This window comes from Antrostomus carolinensis, unplaced genomic scaffold (genome assembly GCF_000700745.2).
Source record: "Antrostomus carolinensis isolate BGI_N321 unplaced genomic scaffold, ASM70074v2 scaffold2568, whole genome shotgun sequence".
Taxonomy (NCBI): domain Eukaryota; kingdom Metazoa; phylum Chordata; class Aves; order Caprimulgiformes; family Caprimulgidae; genus Antrostomus; species Antrostomus carolinensis.
Genome location: NW_010334796.1, coordinates 1 through 19,116, shown reverse-complemented (window position 1 = coordinate 19,116; position 19,116 = coordinate 1). Strand labels below are relative to the sequence as shown.

General features: G+C 41.0%; 2 protein-coding genes across 4 annotated transcripts; one reads left to right on the top strand and one right to left on the bottom strand.

Moving 5' to 3' along the window:
• The first annotated feature begins 582 nt into the window (after positions 1 to 582).
• On the top strand, positions 583 to 9,506 carry NIM1K (NIM1 serine/threonine protein kinase). The gene is made up of 3 exons (XM_010174291.1): positions 583 to 991; positions 6,450 to 6,718; positions 8,757 to 9,506. The coding sequence occupies exons 1-3, from the start codon at positions 703 to 705 to the stop codon at positions 9,504 to 9,506; spliced, it is 1,308 nt and encodes a 435-aa protein (XP_010172593.1). The 5' UTR covers positions 583 to 702.
• Positions 9,507 to 10,904: 1,398 nt separating this feature from the next.
• HMGCS1 (3-hydroxy-3-methylglutaryl-CoA synthase 1) lies at positions 10,905 to 17,977 on the bottom strand. 3 transcript variants are annotated; one of them, XM_010174289.1, is made up of 10 exons: positions 17,524 to 17,977; positions 16,998 to 17,123; positions 16,317 to 16,481; positions 15,456 to 15,624; positions 15,155 to 15,325; positions 14,255 to 14,361; positions 13,800 to 13,925; positions 13,363 to 13,526; positions 12,863 to 12,969; positions 10,905 to 11,112 (listed from the first exon to the last, which is right to left on the bottom strand). In XM_010174289.1, exons 1-9 carry the CDS (start codon positions 17,969 to 17,971, stop codon positions 12,877 to 12,879), a joined length of 1,569 nt encoding a protein of 522 aa, XP_010172591.1. In that variant the 5' UTR covers positions 17,972 to 17,977; the 3' UTR covers positions 10,905 to 11,112; positions 12,863 to 12,876. The 3 variants fall into 3 exon arrangements, with proteins under 3 accessions (XP_010172591.1, XP_010172590.1, XP_028942400.1); XM_010174288.1 differs by lacking the exon at positions 10,905 to 11,112 and having other exon boundaries at positions 12,565 to 12,969; XM_029086567.1 differs by lacking the exons at positions 10,905 to 11,112; positions 16,998 to 17,123 and having other exon boundaries at positions 12,565 to 12,969.
• Positions 17,978 to 19,116: the final 1,139 nt, after the last annotated feature.

Genomic DNA, 19,116 nt, shown 5'->3' with positions numbered 1-19,116 from the left:
TTCCAAGATCAGTTGCTTCGTTAAACCTGCCATGAGGAGGAAAACGAGGGGCAACAAACTTTTTACAGCAAGGCTCCAAGGCACAGGAACATTTCCAGGCACAGTGACAAGCTCAGAGGCTGAAGAATAAACCAAAGGCAAACCCTACGTTCAGCTCTTGGACTGGTACCAGAATCAAGGGGAACTATGCTCTTAAGGTCAGCTATTCAAAATTAACTGGAAGCAGCTGGATTTATTCAGAGTAGTTAATCAGCTATTTGTTTGACCTTTATGTATCAAGGTAGTTTTTAAAGCAGCAAGGTAAAGCCTGAAAATTAATGTCAAATGTTTTGCATGTGTGAAAGGTACTGCATAGACTGTGAGCAACTCGATGCTTTCTTGCACAAAGTTTACAGTTTTAATTGCAAAACCTCTTTTACCTTTGTAGATGAAGACGCTGACATACTAAATCTGTTAGCAAAGGATGGGTGTAAACAGCTTCCAGTTTTATCTCTGATGTTGAACAGAACTGCAGTATGTAGTGGCGCCAGATTTGTTCTGAAGTAATTTCCAAACTAATCCTTGGACTGTCAGTAAGCTGCTTTTTTTGCTGTTTGTCACAGTGTCCATTATGTGCAGGCTTGCATATACATACAGCATTCTTTCATTTAAACTCCTTTTCGGGACATCTTGTTAAATGGGGAAGTGATTACCCTATAGACTATGACAACAGGATATGTGAATGGAGGAAGTCTTGGAAAACACCGCTACTCCCGGTGGCACCGTGAGGACAGCAGAGAAGACGATGGGCACCCTGAGTGCAATGGAGATGAAGAGGGCAAGCAGCACAGGCTGACCCCATTTGAGAAACTAATGCAGGATATGTCCCAGAATGAGAAAGTTGTGAAAGAATTAACCCTGGGAAAGAGAATTGGCTTCTATCGAGTCAGGGGAGAAATAGGAAGTGGGAATTTCTCACAAGTGAAGCTTGGAATTCATTCTCTCATCAAAGGTAGGCACTGTTGTGTGGGTCACCTGTGTGCTGAGCACCCCAGTTCTGTGTGTATACAAACCGACCTCTTTGAGAGGAAAGATTCTGTCTGAACCTTAAATACACATATAGTTTGTACGTGTCTTTTTTGTTGTTGTTGTGGTTGTTGTTGAGTGAATCTATAGACAGGGTCACAGAGGAATGCTTAGGTTTGGATTAGGCTTTAAACAAACCAGAAATACTTTTTCTGGATGACAGCTATTACAAGAAAAGTTCGTCTCTGCACTTCATGGAGTTAACATCTCTCATCCCATGGCTCAGACACTCCACGCTTTGAAGCATGGTGATGTGCCTCCCCTCCTACAACTTGTCCTGTCCATCTGCCCTCTTCCCTGCCCCAGCTCATGGACTGCGGGGCTATAGGTGGTGAACCCCCGAGGGCAGCCTAGCTAGGCATCCTCCTGCCTGCAGAGAGGGTTAGGAAGGCTTCCTTCATTTTCATTGCATTACAAGGATGAACGAAGCTTTTATTTTGTCACAGTAGGTTTGGTGATAAATTTTATGCCTGTTTTATTTACTGATTTGCAGGTGGTTCATTCCTGTAAAAAGCTGGGTCAGGGCTATAGGTGTGGGCTGAGCAAGTGCAGGGAAACAGTACAGTCAAACCAGAGTTTGTGTTGAATTGTCAACTATTTTTCTTTTTAAGTACAGAAAAGCACCCTCTATGCTGCTTCTGGGAACTAGAAAGGCTGTGTAACTGCAGTGAACAGTTCAGTTATAGGTCTAATGAAGAAATTGACTTCAGCTGTCCTGTTTCTTCCTCTGCCTCTGACTGTCTGACAGTAATAGAAACTGCTCTTGTATTCCCTCAGGAATAGTTTTCCCTGACTAGTTTTCTGTGAGTCTTTGTACACTGCTATCTCGTTTTTTTCTCATAGTCTTTCCAATTTGACTGACTCTTCCTCCCTCCATCATCTTACAGGTGAGAGGATGAGACACGCCCCAAAGCCTTCGTGCTGTATTATTTGTTGTTACTGTTTCTAACCACCTCTTTCAGCGCAGACTGCAGAGGTGTGATAGTTCTCATTTATCCCTCATGTGCAGCAGTTGTCGCACTGGGAATCAAAAGTGGGGAACCAGTGGTGTTTATTTTTTCTAAATTTAAGCCTGCTTATGCCTAAGGGTTGCTTTAATTGGGTGTGGGTTTTTTGGTTTTGCTTGTTTCATTAAAGCATCTCCATTCTACTTGGCCTATAGCAAGTTATTTCCTCTACTGTTCTGTGATTTTTTTTTCCTTCCACAGAAAACTGTCTTGTGCTTACTGTTGAAGGAAATGCTGCTCCTGTACAGACAACAGGAGGAATGCTAATGAAAGGAAGTTACAAATTTGATCTGGATGAACCTTTTACCTGTTGAACATACTCAGGAGACAGGTTGCTTTAGTATTTGAATAGAGCTGATTGACTGAAAAATTTTGAACTTCAGTGAATACAGTGAGCTTGGACAAACTAAATAGGGATTATTTTTTTTTTCTTGAAAAAGTTATTTTCATCAGAACCCTCTTTAATTGTTTTTCTTTGGTTTGTCAGTAGCTTTTCTGGTTAAAACATTCACGGGGCAGGTAGTTCATTTCTTGATACTAAGTTTGCCCCTGTCATGAGGAAGGAAGGATGAAGGCTAAACATCTTCTGATGCATCTCTGCCTGTGAGCTTATCTGTCCTCATAAAATACAGTATGTGAATAGGAGAAGGAATGTGCACATGTGTGCACACACATGCACACATGCATGCATACACACACACCACCATCACCCACAAAGAAAATTAGCTTTTTTTCCAGTAGATGCACATCATTGTGTTGGTAATGAACTGATGTTCCTGCACAGTGCTAATGAGTACAAGTCTGTTATTTTTGCTGATTATATAAATAGAAAGGCTTCTTTATTAATGATGTTTCGGTCACAGAATGGTTTGGGTTGGAAGGGACCTTAAAGATCATCTAGTTCCAACCCCCCTGCCATGAGCAGGGACACCTTCCACTAGACCAGGTTGCTCAAAGCCTCATCCAGCCTGGCCTTAAACACTTCCAGGGAGGGGGCATCCACAGCTTCTCTGGGTAACCTGGGCCAGTGTCTGACCACCCTCACACAGTGAAGAATTTCTTCCTAATATCTAATCTAAACCTGCCCTCTTCCAGTTTAAAGCCATTACCCCTCGTCCTATCACTTCCTGCCCTTGTAAAAAGTCCCTGACCAGCTTTCTGGTAGGGTCCCTGTGATGGGAGGAGGTGTATCTGTCAGGGGGCTGTTCAGCTCTTCAGCTAGTGTCATAGTGTTAAGTACTAAGAATGGTCTTCCTCCTTACATGTCACACTGTATTTAAAAAGGAAACAATTTAGTTCCTTACTAAGAGGAGCTTTTGTAACAATTATATGCGTGCTGTTCTGTAGCCCTTGTGATCCCTCACAGCAGGACGCATGAAAAATATTTTCTAGAGGGAGAAAGGAAAAAAACTGCAGGACCATAATAGATGAAGAATCTTGTTTTTCTCACAGGGGCTGTCTTGGTTGCTTAAAGGAAGTAGGAAAATCTTGGGTGCTAGGATGTGTATTGGGCTATTCAGGAGCATTGCCGCTGTATCAACCTGAATTTTAGCAGAGATTTTCTCCAGAGACCTGCAGAGTTGCGTGCTAAGGACTGTTAGGTTCCTAAGTGCTGTGTAACCTTTATTTTACACTCCTTCCAGCTGACAAAGGTAGTCTGAGAGCACAGTTGAATAGATCCAATTAAGAGCATTCGAAATTTACAGTTAGTAAAAAGCCAGTCTAAAGTGAAGTGTCAATTGCAAAGGCAGGAGTGTCCAGGCACCTTGGGGTTTGTTTGTTTGTTTAAGCAATTTTAACTTGGTTCTGTTTGTGTTTTGTTTCCTTTTGCCATCATAGCATACACCACATCTTCCTAAAATTGTTTCTCAACCTTTTCCTAACTTATTAACTCTTTTCAAACCTCAGCATACACTGCATTGCATATACTCAAATCAAAACCTCTTGCTACTCAGCTTTGTTATTTTGGTAAATAAGCTGCCTGCTAAAAATGCCCTCCTGTCCAACACTGCTGCCATGCAAGGGCAGTAATACAGGGTTTGTAAACCAAGCATTTTTTGGAAGCAGAGGCAATGAGTTTAAAACAGAAAAGGGTGGCAATTTTTTCACACTGTAAGTGGGCTGGTTTTCTTTGCATATCATGGATATGCATTTGCAATGATGCAGATTTAAAGGAGCTTGGTCCTGATTTATGATGGTGTATGAACAGGATCAGGTTTTTTAGTTATAAACTTTTCTTTTCCCCTCTCCTCTTTCCTTTTAAAACTTTGCAGGAAAACTGACCAGAAGGAAGAGTAAATTCCTGCGCAAGGAAAGGGAAGGAATTTAACCTAGAAGATTTTTTTTCTTTTTTAAAGCCCAAATGCTCACAACTTTTATAAATGAAGCTGTAATGAGGCAATTACATACTCAAGACTGTAAGAATTGTTATCCCTATAGTACCTAAGCATTTAGTTGTGCAAATGTTACCTACTGCGAGCTGATGCTCTTTCCTCTTGGTTTTGGTGATCAATAAGCTACCAAGGTGACAAGGGTTTTAGTCTTTCACCCCTAGGTCAGCAGTCAGAGCTCTGCCAGGGTCAGTGTCGTGCGCTGTCACCATTCGATAGCTGCGTTTCCTCCCGATTCACCGCGCCAGCGCCACGCACGAGTAGGTACCCGCTGTCCCACGGGGCTCACTAGAAAGCAGGGAACAGGTCAGAGAAGCAGCGTGGGGAAGACTGCTCTGTACTCGACACAGGCTCCTTCTGAAAACAGGCACATCAAGGGATAATTCAGCACCTTTCACAAGAATCACATTTGCTTGGAGCATCTGCTGCACGAGTAGCATGATCAATTTATGCATGTATGTTACTAAGCAAGGTACACATACCAAACATGTAGTTTTCTTGATCTGTACAGATATATGCATTTGTATTCTTAACACTTCCTTTAAATAGGTTGAAATACTAAACTTGAGTTAAATAACTTCATAATGTTAAGTAAAAACATTCTGGATGCTTTTATACCAGAACACATGTACAAATGAAACAGCCTTCTCTCTCTTTTCTTAAAGCAACAAGTAAACAATACTGACTTTTTTTAAAATTCGCACCCAGGTGCTAGAAACAAAGGTGAAGTTTTTTTCTGAAAGCTTTGATAAAAGTGATTAATTGTTAAGAAATCTCTGAATGTTTGACTAAGATCTTTTTGGGAAAAAACCCTTCTCCCTAGTAATAAACAGTTGTTTTTATTGCCTTGATCCAGTCTAACGTTGCTGTTCTGACAAGTTATACAAAGCCACAGTAAACCTATTTTAACCAGAGTAATCCTTCAAATACCAGCTGTATTCAGGAGAGGGAAGACAAAGCCCAAACCTACCAATTAATACAGCAACTTAAGGGCACTTGTGATTGACCTATTCATACTGCTCTGAGCTACCCTGGTGATGTGGTGCAGCTGCAGATGTCTGCCTGTTTTGTGGCCCTTGGCTTCACTGTAGGTATGCTACAGAAACATGTAGAACTCAACAGCAGCTTCGCATTTCCAGGACAGCACAAGACAGCTAGATCTGCTATCTTACAGGATTTCTGCACCTTATTATACTTCACTGTTACTTTCCCTTCCTCGGAATAAAATCTCTGTGTGATGTGGATTCATGGCATACAGACCTAAAAATGTACTTTTCCTGTATTCTGTACAGTACCAAGAACTACTCATACATGAACATGTTGGAAAAAACTGGCACAGCTATCCTGAGAAAGACAAACCTCTACAACACTGATTTTGGTAACTGAGAATTTGTGGGGGTGTGGGATAAGAAGTGAAGGAAGAGTTCTGTAAGTCGTACCAACTTGAAAACACCTCTCCATCATAAACTTGTAGGGTTATAGCCAGAGCCCCTAAATCACCCCTAAGTTTGTCTGTCTGCTCTGAAGCACAGCACCTAAATTTGACACCTCCATTACTCTGCAAGTACCAGGCTCAGGCCCAGCTCATCTGAAGAGCACTGAGCTAACAGCCATAGGGAAAGCACAGACCTCCTTTACCAGCAGTAGACACCAAAAGCAGAAGCTGTAACTGTGGCCATCAGACCTGTATTAGCCTGGCAGCAGTGGAGCACAGTACAACAGCAGACGATTTGATCAGCCCTCGCTCACTCCAGCAGCCTTTAGCTGCACCAGCAGTGAACAGCATGCTGGAGACAGAAAGGAACGTGGGTGTTTTACATTAGAAGTTTACAGGGCTTAGTAGGCTGGTATGCTGATCAGGCCTTAGCTTATACTGATCAGAGGTGGAATTTTATTGCACTGCTATCACCAAGCACTGCTGTAAGTAAACAGTATTACCACTTGTACCAATTGCATTAACGACATGGACAAGAGTTTTTCTTTTCAGAGAAAGTTGCAATTAAGATTTTGGACAAGACAAAACTAGACCGGAAGACCCAACGTTTGCTATCGCGTGAGATATCCAGCATGGAAAAACTGCACCACCCAAATATCATCAGACTATACGAAGTGGTGGAGACACTCTCGAAACTGCACCTGGTGATGGAGTACGCAGGAGGTGGGGAGCTCTTCACTAAAGTCAGTACAGAAGGGAAGCTGCTAGAAACGGAGTGTAAAGTAATCTTCTCCCAGATTGTGTCTGCTGTGAAGCACATGGTAAGTAGCTCTTCTTACACAGGCGTGTTGCCCCTCACTACTCTAGCAGGCTTTGTGGATGTATCTTTTGGTTTTCAACTAGTAGGTTTACAGTTACCAAGATTTCAGGTCTGAAGCACAAAACAGCTAGAGAAGACCTGTCTTAAAGGTATCTGAGAAAGCTTTCACATCAACCTTGAGTTACTGACTCTCTCTTCACAGCTTTTGGGAGGAGACTGAACTGGGAAGTCTGGTGGGTGGAACCATCCCTTAGCAACAGCATTCTCCTGTCTGCTTTAAGTTGCTTTAGGCACCAGCTAACAAAGCTTTATTTCTTTTCTCCACCTATTTCCAAACCTAAGATCAGTCACTCTTCTGCTAGAAGAAAGTGCTCCAGGGAAGAGGCTTGCTTATTAATGAATGTAGCAGACTGGCAAATGGGACAGTCTGGAAAACACCAGGAAAAGTGTTAGTTCCTGGTCCTCGCTTTGGTGCAAATCTGCAAAGTTAATACCCAGCAAGTCAATTCCCCTTGCCCAGTCTCCAGTATCTGGATTTGGGATGTTGCTATTTGTGTAGAGCCCAAAGCATCTTGTAAAAGTGGAAAAGGAGCAATTAACTACTTCAGTACCACCTCCTCTGATCCTTGCATAGTTACTACAGCTTCTTCAAACAACAGCATAAAAGCAGAGGAAGACTGTTCTGTAAATTGGGAAGTAAAAGTGTTTGTTACAGTTGGCTCAGGGTGCCCTCTGATGGCTCATACTCTCCTGCCACGTAATGGCCTTTGGCAAAGGGTTTTCCCAGGTCTGACATCTAGAAACTGCATTTCACGCTGCTCATAGCATATATTAACCGTATGCATCTTTCATCTGTTTTCACAAAATGCTCAGATGTCCTGCAAGTGATGGATTAGCTTCCACAGCGTTCCCATAGGACAGGTACTCAGCAGCTACTGGGACTTTGTTTTGAGATCACATCTGTTCCTTAGTGTTAAACCCAGACTACCAAGCTGGACTACCTCTTCACTTTTACACACAGACTTCTGCAAAACATTTTACTTCTGCTAAGCCATCAAATCCAGGCTACTTCAATCACATCTCACTGCTGCCAGTCCGCACAAGGACAGATGATCCCTGCCTGGTATTGATGACAGTTTAAAAAGTCTTGGGCTGCTGCCGGGTTTCTGTATTGCCTCCAGATACACATACACTTTGTTGTAGGGCAGAGTGCCCAAAAACATCCATTCCTCCTAGTTACTTCAAAGATGAAGCTAAACTCTAACCTAATCAAGACAAGTATATCACCCCTAGAGCAGAGCAAATTCAGCCTAGGTCCTTGGCTACTACTGCCATTTCCACGGGAAAAAAAAGTGCAAGTTACAGTGTATGTATTTATTTTAGATTTCTAGAACTACAGGATACCACTGAACTTGGGTGTCCTGCAACAACGTGAAACACCAGGAGGCACAAGTCTGTGTTTCTCTTCTTCTGCCACTACCAGTTCCTCAAAGGACATTAGATCATACAACAGAATTGTAGCAACTTTATCTGCGATTATGTCCATGTGGTGAACGAAATGCTTTCACCTTGTAAGTCCACAAGCTTACAATATATATAAAAATGGAACTGGTTAAAAAGAAATTATTTTTTGTTACTTATATCATTACAGAAATGTAGTAATTGCAAAAGTAAGTGTTCTGAACTCTGAAAAAAGGAGGTATCTAGTCATGTAGGATTAGATTCACATGAAGGTATCTCGCCTTGTAGGACCAGCCATAATGCCATGACAAATCCGCTTCATGAAAATAGTTGGTGTTAGTTAACAAGAGACTGCTATTCTTAAAAATCCCAGCAGCCTTCCTCCCATTTTCTCCACCTACTCTTGTTTTTGTATCAGTAGAGAATTAAGTTAAATTTGTTTAAATACTTTTAAACTTCTCAATTTTGTCCAAGATAACTCCCTTTCTCCTGTGCGGTAATGAATCGATGATAACAGCTAGTCACTCAAGAACTTTCCTGTGAACGAGCTAATACCAAATTTTCCTCTCATTCTACAGCATGAGAATAACATCATTCACCGGGACTTGAAAGCAGAAAATGTCTTCTACACCAGTAACACCTGTGTGAAGGTGGGAGACTTTGGATTCAGCACAGTAAGTAGAAGAGATGAAACTTTAAATACTTTCTGCGGCTCTCCTCCTTATGCTGCCCCCGAACTCTTCCGAGATGAAAACTATGTTGGCATTTACGTAGACATCTGGGCACTGGGAATCCTGTTATACTTCATGACAACGGGTATCATGCCGTTTCGGGCAGATACAGTGGCCAAACTGAAAAAGTGCATTCTTGAAGGGACATACAGTTTGCCTCCCTGCCTCTCAGAAACTTGCCAGAAACTGATCAAAGGAGTCCTTCAGCCAGTACCAACCGAGCGGTACTCTGTCAAACTCATCATGAACAGCGAATGGATGCAAGGAATACAGTATCCCAAACCTTTACAGCCATTTAAACTGGATCCCAAGTACTTGTCAGACATCAGTACGCTCAAAGAGGAAGAAATTGAAGTGAAAAACATTCTGGAGGATCTCGGAATCACAGAACAACACATTCAAAATAACCGGGGAAGAGATGCACGCAGCTCGATAACAGGGGTCTACAGAATCGTTTTGCACCAAGTACAGAAGAAAAGGGCCCTGGAATGTGTTCCTATCATGTCCCACCCAGACCCCAAAGAACAAGACTTGAGGAGAGGAATCAGTTCTTACAGTGGGATGAAGCACACATCCAAGCTGTGTTCTATTTTATAAACTGCACTGCAGGCTTTCTACCCTGCACATTTAACAAAGGGTTTCATTTACTTTTCACAAGTTCTGCTGTTACATTTTTTGTAATTTTTGAATAAACCAAAAATGCCTCATCTCCTTTGAATTTCTCAGGTCATAGTGAAGTGCTCAAACACAGAGCTCTCATGCATGTGTTTGTCCCTTGCTCCAAGATGGTTCTAGCCAGTGCCAGAACCCCAGTAAGTGAAACAGGTCAGGGATCATTAGCAGAGGTGATCTTTTAATAAAGATGAAGGAGTATTGGATTTAACAGACTTGGGAGACTCTCAGTACAGCCAGGTAACTGTGAACTTCTTGAGAAGTTGTACCTCAGCTTGACACAACATTGCCACTGTAAAGCAGGGCAGTTTTTGCAAAGAACTAAATGTAAGCAGAAACCAGACCATAATCTAAATTCCACTTCTTTTAAAAAACTTCTTCAGCAAATTAAACATGATAAAATGTATATCAGACCTTCTTTTTAAAAAAATATTATTTAAAGTAACAGCAGTGCTGTTGTTGACCACAGTTCCTAATTTGTCACAATTCAGAAAAGCGCATTAGGATATGCTGCTTTAACCCTTCACGTGTGGCTGCAATTCCCAGTGCATAACTGTTGGGCTACTGTCTACTAACTTCGACACTTTCCATTACTCGCACGGTCCTGACAGCCCAGGTCTGCTGGGACTTCAGTTGCACTCTCAGTAAAGATTTAAGAGTCTTCCAAAACTCATGTAGTTTTACATTCTTCCTTTAGCACTAGGTATTGGTAAGCTGAATGCAACCAATAACAAGACCCACTTCCATACTGAGCCTCACAGGCTTGTACTAACTCCTGCCACACCGCTTTGGCAAAGGCTGGCACAAAGCTGCAATGAAACGTTGGATAGCCTGACACCACCAACTGTTCTGAGCATCACCGAGATGCAGACACTCTGATTTTCAGCTTTAATTGCTTATTTTATACTTTAATCTTCAACACCATCATCTCCAATGCAAATGATGGAAAAGTGCAGCAGCTGTCCTCTGAACCTGCCTAAGCTAAGAGACAGAGCCCGTATGATGTTAGTGAAGGCAAGTAAACCAATACAAGGTTTAGAGAGGTACAGCTGGTGCTTTCAAATGTAAGAGCAGGATGCCTTAACTATTATGGGGACTGATGAGGTGGCTTTAAAAGGAGTAATTAATGTAAATGAGCAACAGAATGACTCTGAAAAGCCACCTGTGGGAGGGAGAAACTGGACTGGTGGGAAACTGGACTCGATGAGACTCCGATACGAACAAAACAAGAACCAATTCCCCTTCCCAGTTTTTCTGAAGGGGATAAAACAATACCATCTTTCATAAGACAGTAATAAAGATTGATTATATTTCATAAGCTTGGAATTAATTCCTCCGCTATAAATAGTTTCCAAATGACAGCATTTAAGTTATCTTGAACACAGCCCTGAAATAATGGTTTTGCACCAGCCTAAGCAACTCTTTCTTTCCACTTTCATAATAGAATGATACTAAGAAACATCCAGAAGGTCCACACAGCTTGTGAACCCACAACTTCAGGAATTCCCAGGGCCAGTTTCCTCTTTCTTTCCTGTTAAAGAAAAAAAAAAATGCATCCTGAAAACCCAACAAGTCAGCACTACTCCAACAGGTTTCAAATATCTCAAGCTTTATTTTAATAAAGGATCAGCCTCACAGACCGTGAGGTCCCTGTGGTTAACTCTGTGCCAGTAGCTCACTGCTTGGCTTGTCCACTGCCAGCAATGGACTTTGTTCCATGGCAATTTGTTTTCCTGGCGCCAAGATAAGTTTTCACGAGGGCAGCCTAAACCAAGACACTTGCCAACACTATCGTCATGCATCATTGCTCCATCATTTTCAGCAGAACAAACAGATTAGTATTCATCAATTTATAATAAACAACTATTTTACCAAGGCTTGACTGTACAAATACAGCAAGTTATCAAATCCTAGTCAGTGACAGATAATACAAACACTTCATTACACACAAAAAATTGTAATTTAACAGACAAATCATTTTCTGCTACTTTATATTAGATAATGTAGCTTTGTAGAATTAGCAAAGAAATAAATTCAACAAAACTTCACTCTGTACATTAGCTCAATTTAAATATATATTACAAGCTTACAAGGCTCATGTCATAGTTTATTTCCAATCTGGACTTTAAAAATCTACCAGAATGGACTCCCCATTACCACTGTGTATCTACCACTTGCAAAATGGATAGCTTTTAGCTTGCATATTGGGAAAATTAAAAAAAAATAATAAAAATAAAAGAGAGAGAGAAATAAAAGACTCCACTCCTACAGTATTACCAATAACGAGAAGGACTTAAAAGTACAAAGCCAAATTCAAAGTTAGAAATAGTCTTTCAGAAATGTATTATATAAAGAATAGAGAGAGGCCAGAGCTCCAGACAAAGTGATCTCCCTCCCTTGCTTCGTTTGCCAGTTAAAACATCTCCATAATATGTAAAAGTTTTATTCGAAAATTCTGCTGCCTTAGATACTTCTACTAAGCAAATCCTGAACGGTGCCAGATCAGTTAACCCATTTCTTTAGAAGAAAAAAATTACTACTGCTTTTCTTCTTCCACTTTCCTCCCAGGCTGCTGTGATTTATAATGCAGGTATAAAACGCATAGTACGGATGTCTGGAGGAAAGACACAGTAACTAACTCAGTGGGTCACAGAGTTTCTTGGAAGAAAACCACCTGTCAGTCTAGCTGTCCTGCATCCAGTCATTTTGACAGGGGAGAGAGATTCTGTTCCAGCAATGGATGTTACCTGGCTCTGTACCTTTCCCGAAGCAATGGGGTGATGGGAGGCAGACTAGGAGAAGACAGGGAAGGTGATAAGGGGAAAGAGAAGTGCAGTATTCAGAAGAGTGACTGCTTACTGTCAAGGCACTGAGAACCCTAACGTTAAAAGCTTGGACTATTTTGCCACACACTTGAGTAGAAGTAGAAGTTGACAGTGTAGATTTCAAGTCATTTTACATGGAAAGAGCAAGCAGAAGATTCTTTTTTTCTGTGTACAAAGACCTTGTAATAGACTACAGCTACTACTCAGCAATTAAAAAATTCAGACATGTTAAGGAATCCATATATCCCCAGGCAAGTCCCTCCATCTCCAGTATACTCATGATTTTTAGTGTTCTGAAAATACTATAAATACTAGCACACCATATTATGACAAAGCTTTTCAAGGAGCTTAAACAGTTTCTCCATGCTTGAGTGAAGTACTACTGTACACTGAAACTTCAGCACTACTGCAACCCTTTTTCTCTCTCTCTCACCCTGCCTTTGTTTCATTCCCCACCTCACAGAGGTATCTTAATGCTCCCCATTGGAAATGGCAACAGTAACGCCTTCAGATTCTGTTGTTGCAGGGATTCTTGGCACTTTCTTAGCAGGGCTTGGGATGTGCTAAGAAGAAGGGAAAAAAACCATTAAATACAGTTTTCTTTCACAGACATTCATACTTCATGGCTAGTCCAACTCTCAAACAACATTCATGCTACACTGGACAGCTTGGTCTTAATCAAATCGGTCATGCTTCATGCAAATTGATTACGTGAAAAGAGCCAGTTTCTTGTTCTTTCATTCTTGTGCAGCTTCATTCTTGTTATGATGAAATGTACTTTTTAAAATCCCATGTTCAATTTTTTACTTCTGGCTTGTATGTTACATACGTTAACAAAGTATTTAATATAGCTTGTTAAACCACTTCCTCTTTTAACATAACATGCACATGCTAAGACAAACACATAAACCGTTCCACCACTTATATCAAACATTAAAAGAGCGCTGAGTGTTCACCTCATGAACAATGCCTGGGTGGACAACTTCAACTCCTGCCTCCAGAGGTCCATCACCCATGAGTGGGCGCCGTGCATAAGTTCTCCTGTGTTTTTCATCCACACGCACAAGGTACCACGTTCCTTCAAACAGATCTTCTGCCGAACACTGTGGAATATAGTTGGCTGTAAAAAAGCCAGTAACACACTGTTAGGTTGGTTCCTGGAGAGAGTTTTATACATAGACACAGGCCTTTGCAGCTGGGACGTAGTGAGACAGAAAAACCAAGTCTGCATTCTCATTTCAGCCACGCTGGGCCAATGAACACCAGCTATTCAGATGGAGAAAGGGTTGGACTTTTCCTTCATTCTACATCCTTATCATTTAAAGTCTGGTGAATTAAGCGATGAGTGTTTTGCTGTGAGACTAGGGATTATTTATGTTTATGAAGTTCTTACCCAAATGATGCGTTTCCTGTCTAATCTTCATGTTTTCAGCAAAGACATCAGGTGCAATACATTTTCTTGAGTCAAGTCTTGTTTGGAGATCAGAAAGGCTGGCAGTTATTTTGTCCAGCGCAGAACCTACATATAAAACCATTATGTCAGGTACCACCGGCGCTGAGAACTGCACGCTAGCACGTTAACATTTCAAGCCCATTCAAATCATTTTGCATTACAGAAGCTAAACTTTTAGCAATTTAAAGATATTCCCAATTACTCAAAACGTGAACAGAGTTTGAAGAATAGTACTTATTTACCCAAAGAGACACTTAAACATTCCCTGCAGTCTGGCATTACTGTCATTAGGCACTGCTCTGCAGGTTTACTTATGGTGGTGGGAAGCGTAACAAGGCACTCAGAGGTGAGGTCTGCAAGGGAGATAATAACCAACACCTCTTCCTTTCACTCACCAGGAGTGGCGTCCTGCGTAACTCGGATGGAATACAGGGTAGCAGCAAAACCGGAGCCATATGAGAACACGCTGATTCTCTGTCCTGCCAGCTGCTCTGGGGAGTACCTGCAAATCAAGCAACAGTTGTTTCAAGTGAGAATTAAGCCAAGGTGCCAATTTTTAATATCTAGAAAGTGCAGCTAGCTTAGAAAAAGCAGCCAGCGAATTATATTGGCTACAATACACATTTAGCATGCTCTGTGCATAAATGATGACTTTTATAAACACAATTTCAAACACTGCTGTTCCGAGTTGCAAAGCTGCTTAAGCAAAACAGAGCAAAGAAATGCCCAGATTATTATCATATAGAAGGCAGACAGTTTTCACTCTTAAGTGACCTAAAGCCTAAAATGAACAACCACATATTGGAAGGCAAAGTTAGAAGAAAGAAAAACGGATCCCAGAGGAATGGTTTAATTTAAACTTAACATGGGTTTGTAAAAGTTGGCATTGAAAGAAAAAATTAACTAAGTACTAATTTAATTTGGCCTTGCTTATTACAATGAAACAGAGAGGGCATTCTGATTGTTTTTTCCTGCAGTGAGTTTTGTATTTGAGGGGAGAGGATGAAGGTTGAGGCTGGGAAAAGACACCGTCTTAAAAATCAGATTCTACTTCAGAAGGCAGTAAGCAGCTCTTTCAGATCAGCTTCTGACACAGACATTTGGAACCTGCTTGTCACTTGAACTGACTGCGTGCACAGAATAATTTTTTAATTTTAGTCTTTCTACTTAAGTCAATCTAGTACGAAAACGTTTGCTAGAGGGATGGTGCTTTTACAAAAGGCTTTCAGAAACAAAAAAACTTTTATGGCCTTACATACAAAAAGCTGTAACTTTTTTCCCAATTTTATGCTTACTGGGCTAGAAGAGAAGCAAGGCAACCATAGACTGAAGGGGTATACATGTTTCCGTTCTGATTGGATACGAGTAACGAAGCTTTGGTTTTCTGATTGAAGAGCTCTGCACTAGCTTTCATAAAAGCTTTTTCCACATCTCTATCAAAATACGTATCTTCAAGCTTTACATCCCTATTTAAAAGAAAGAAAAAAGAAAAAAAAAGTTCAGGAACAGTTACTAAAATAGCAGAAAGTAAAAACAGACCTTGGATGTGCAACAAATTAAGATTATGTGAATAAGGAAGATGGCAGCCGTTCTCACCTGAATGCTTCCAGACCACTGAAAACACCGTTTGCTGTTTCTGGGTTCTGGTCACTGAGAAAGTCATTCAGCAAGAGTCTGGCCACGGATTTCTGTACCAGTTTACAGTAGGGAGAATGGAAGATCATGAATCCAAAGTCATTCAAGGTGAAACGTCTGTCTGTCCCCTCTGGAAGTGACAGAAATGTTGCGTTACAACTTATGTATAGTACTCACTTCAACAATGAAAATAAAATAGGGGGGTGGCAGGATACGAGTCACCCTAACATGTCAGCATCCAAGAGACAACTGTAAGACTAACTATTGCTGTCAAGTTCATTTAAAACACTGCTGCTTCTTCTATTTAAAAATTTCTTACTGATCTTTTGTACCAACTAACATTTGCCCTTCTTCTAGAAGAAAAAGTTATAAGCTTAACAGAATCTGTTTTCTATCCAACATTTTGACATAATAAATAATCTACTTCATTTAACATCTTCACACCTATGCTTCTTATCATGAGTGAAGCAATTACTAAACATATGGGGTAAAAAGATAATCAGGATCACTACATAATATTTAAATATTAACCTCAATATCTTAAGAGCCTGGATGGAGGGGGGAATAACACGCTTTTAAGCAAGGTATTACACATAATACCAACAAAAGCCTATAGAGGCTGCTGCGTACTGACCATCAGTTACTCAGCCATACCAGAAATAAGACATTTCTTAGGGGAGAGAACGAACGTTTCAATTGCCTCAGAACACACAAACATGAAGAAAGGGACCCACAGACCAGTCTTTAGATTGGATGCTAAAACTTGAAAATACATCGTGTAGTTACACATTCTGACATCATCAGGTGAGGCTGCGTACATACCCTTTTGCCACTGGGCGTGGATTTTGTTGCGATAGACAGTATAGCAGCGATCTAATGCACTGAGGTAGCACTGTATAGACAGCTTGCCATCAACTACAGGATATTCAGACACCATATCCGGTTTATAGAAGTCATATGCATGCTGCATATGGGTTCCACGCAACCCTGAGGGAGAGAAATTGACAAAAGTTGAAAATTACTTTATTCAGTTGCTTTGAGTCAATCTGAATGTATCTCTTAACAGGTGTGGGGAAACAAGTGGCATTTGGTCCCAGTCAAGCAGCACTTTTCCTGACACTTCAGGCCCTTTAAGGTAACATTTCACACAGTTCTCAATTGCTTGTGAAATACAGAAGGACTGAGCATGACAAACACAGGTAACAAATTATTTTCATCATTTTGCCTTGGAGGCAGAGCGATGTGTCATTAAGCTCTATTGTCAATTTTACTTGAGAACTCCCAAGGAAACAAACAGACAGTAGCATCTCTAGTTGTTCCTTGCTGCCTCCTATAATGGGACTCGGCCAAGTTAGCCCAGAACAAGAGGAGACAAAGTACAACTTCTGACACCAGCGGGAGTCAATCCAGCCCTCCAGCATCACACAAAAGACAGGGGTCAAGCTTCAAAACGGATCTAGTTATTGGGGTGAATGGTGGTATTTGTTTTCTCACAGGACTGACCTCTCTCAAAAATTAACGGAGCGTTGGGACCGACTAGCATAGCAACAGCACCAGCTCCACCTGTTGGCCTGGCGTTTCCAGTGGCGTACACAGCTATGTCTCCAGCAACAACAAGCGCGTAGCGTCCTGTGAAAAACACACAGAAATAACGATGAGAAACAGACAACAATCTCGCACATTTTAATGTCCATCAGCAATTTTTAGACTTTGGCTGTAGAGGAGATGATCCCAAGATTATGGGGCTCTTCACTCCTGAATTTCCCCCCACCCCCCTCGCCATTTCAATTTCCTGGCAGCCACCAAAATTTACAGGAAAAGACCAGTGATTATTAGCCACGTCATAATTTTTTGCACTGTAATTGAACTAGTGGCAAACGCCCAGAGCATTTAAGAAAAAGTCTTCAGAAGAGAAAAAAGAGTTTACCCTCTGGGTTTTATACGGTTAAACATGAACACTGTCATTATAAGGCAGACTACTCAAAACCAGAGGATGATGTAATTTTTCAAGAAAATAGCCTGAACTTACCATCCCAAGAACTGGACTCAATCCAATTAATAGCATTGAAAAGAGCAGCAGTGCCTCCATAGCACGCATTGGTGGTGTCGATTCCTTCTACATCTGTATTACCAGATTCTTCAAAAAGCTGCATCAGGACAGTCTTTACAGATTTTGATTTATCAATTATCGTCTCCGTTCCGACTTCCAGTCTCCCGATACAGTCATAGGAAAGGCTGTTCCTCTCCATAAGCTTCTGAACCACAGTCAAGCAGAGAGAATTGATATCCTCCCGGTCAGAGCAGAACCCCATCTTTGACTGGCCTAGCCCAATGGTGTATTTCCCAGCATCCACACCATCATACTTCTCCAGCTCCGCCTGGTCAACGTACTGAGAGGGAAAATATATTTCCAGTGCAACAATTCCCACATCTTTGGGCCAGCAGGATTCAGCATTCACTGGAAGAGACCCAGGCATCGTGGCAGATCTTTTAAGAAAAAAAAGAAAACAAAAAAAAGCAGCTGATTATTCACATCCATTCTGGGGAGACCTATTTTAATCTTCCTTAGGTTTACAGAAAAAGTTAAATTCCAGGTATTCTACAAGGTCGTTTGCAAAAGGCAGGCCTTTGCCTCCAGGGAGTCTTTGGTCTGAGTATACTGTAAACATCATTAGAAGTTTCATAACATTTTATATTAAGTACTTGTAAGTGAAAATATGAATTTCGGCCCTGGAGATGAACAGATGTAGGTTAAAGCCAAGTTATTTCACTAACACAAAAACCATGCTTAACAAGTGTTTAGTGTTTGAGAAATTAGTCTTAACGTCCATTATTCTACTTTTGTTTACACACAAAGTCTCAATTTTATGCGACCAACACAGAAACTTTGGATTTTTTAAAAAATGTTGCTAGTTAAGAACTTAAGTTTGAAATTTATCCTTACAAGGAAATCCCTGCCTTTAAATAGGCCACAACTATTCACAATCGTTTTTATTTTTAAACTCAGTGACCTAAGTCACTCCATCTTGTTTATACTTGCAACAAACAGACAGCAGAAATTTTTTTTGGAGTGGTGATTTTCTTTTTTGGTGTATTTTTGGTTAGGTTTTTTTGTTTTGTCTGTTTTTAAGCACACTCTGTTTTGGCATTCCAAAACACTGGAATTCCTACCACCATGCCTGGAGGAATATTTCAAAGGTTGAGATTAGCACATAGGGATTCTCTGTGATGGACTAAATTTTCCTTTTTTTAACCCCATAATTTTACTGTCGCTGCACTCGAGGATCTACTACATCCTATTACTTTAATTTTATTACCCAGGCAGCTGCCATCCTCCTCTACTTTTCCTTACATCCTTACAGAGCACTCAGTCCTTTCTGTGCCCAGCTGCGAGTACCATCACACTGACCTCGCCCCATTTCTTCTGTAAAACCATGGTGAGCTGTATAAAGGAACAAAGCTCCTCTCTGCAGGAATGATGACTTTGCAGGATGCACATTAAGCCAAGTGTTAGGAAAACATTAAAAGTGGTTTTTGTTTTGTTAGGGGTACAGTCTTATGTAAGACACGAAGTAGGTGCGCACGGTTCGCCATTCATAGAATCACAGAATGGTTTGGATTG

What these genes read in the sequence shown, in the direction of transcription:
- NIM1K (XM_010174291.1), top strand. Translation starts at nt 703, where the DNA reads ATGACAACAGGATATGTGAATGGAGGAAGTCTTGGAAAACACCGCTAC. An exon ending in AATTCATTCTCTCATCAAAG is followed by an intron (nt 992 to 6,449) that starts GTAGGCACTGTT and finishes TTTTCTTTTCAG; the next exon opens with AGAAAGTTGCAATTAAGATT. An exon ending in TGTCTGCTGTGAAGCACATG is followed by an intron (nt 6,719 to 8,756) that starts GTAAGTAGCTCT and finishes CTCATTCTACAG; the next exon opens with CATGAGAATAACATCATTCA.
- HMGCS1 (XM_010174289.1), bottom strand. Translation starts at nt 17,971, where the DNA reads ATGCCTGGGTCTCTTCCAGTGAATGCTGAATCCTGCTGGCCCAAAGAT. An exon ending in CCACGCCCAGTGGCAAAAGG is followed by an intron (nt 15,625 to 16,316) that starts GTATGTACGCAG and finishes TGTCACTTCCAG; the next exon opens with AGGGGACAGACAGACGTTTC. An exon ending in TACGCAGGACGCCACTCCTG is followed by an intron (nt 13,926 to 14,254) that starts GTGAGTGAAAGG and finishes TTTTATATGTAG; the next exon opens with GTTCTGCGCTGGACAAAATA.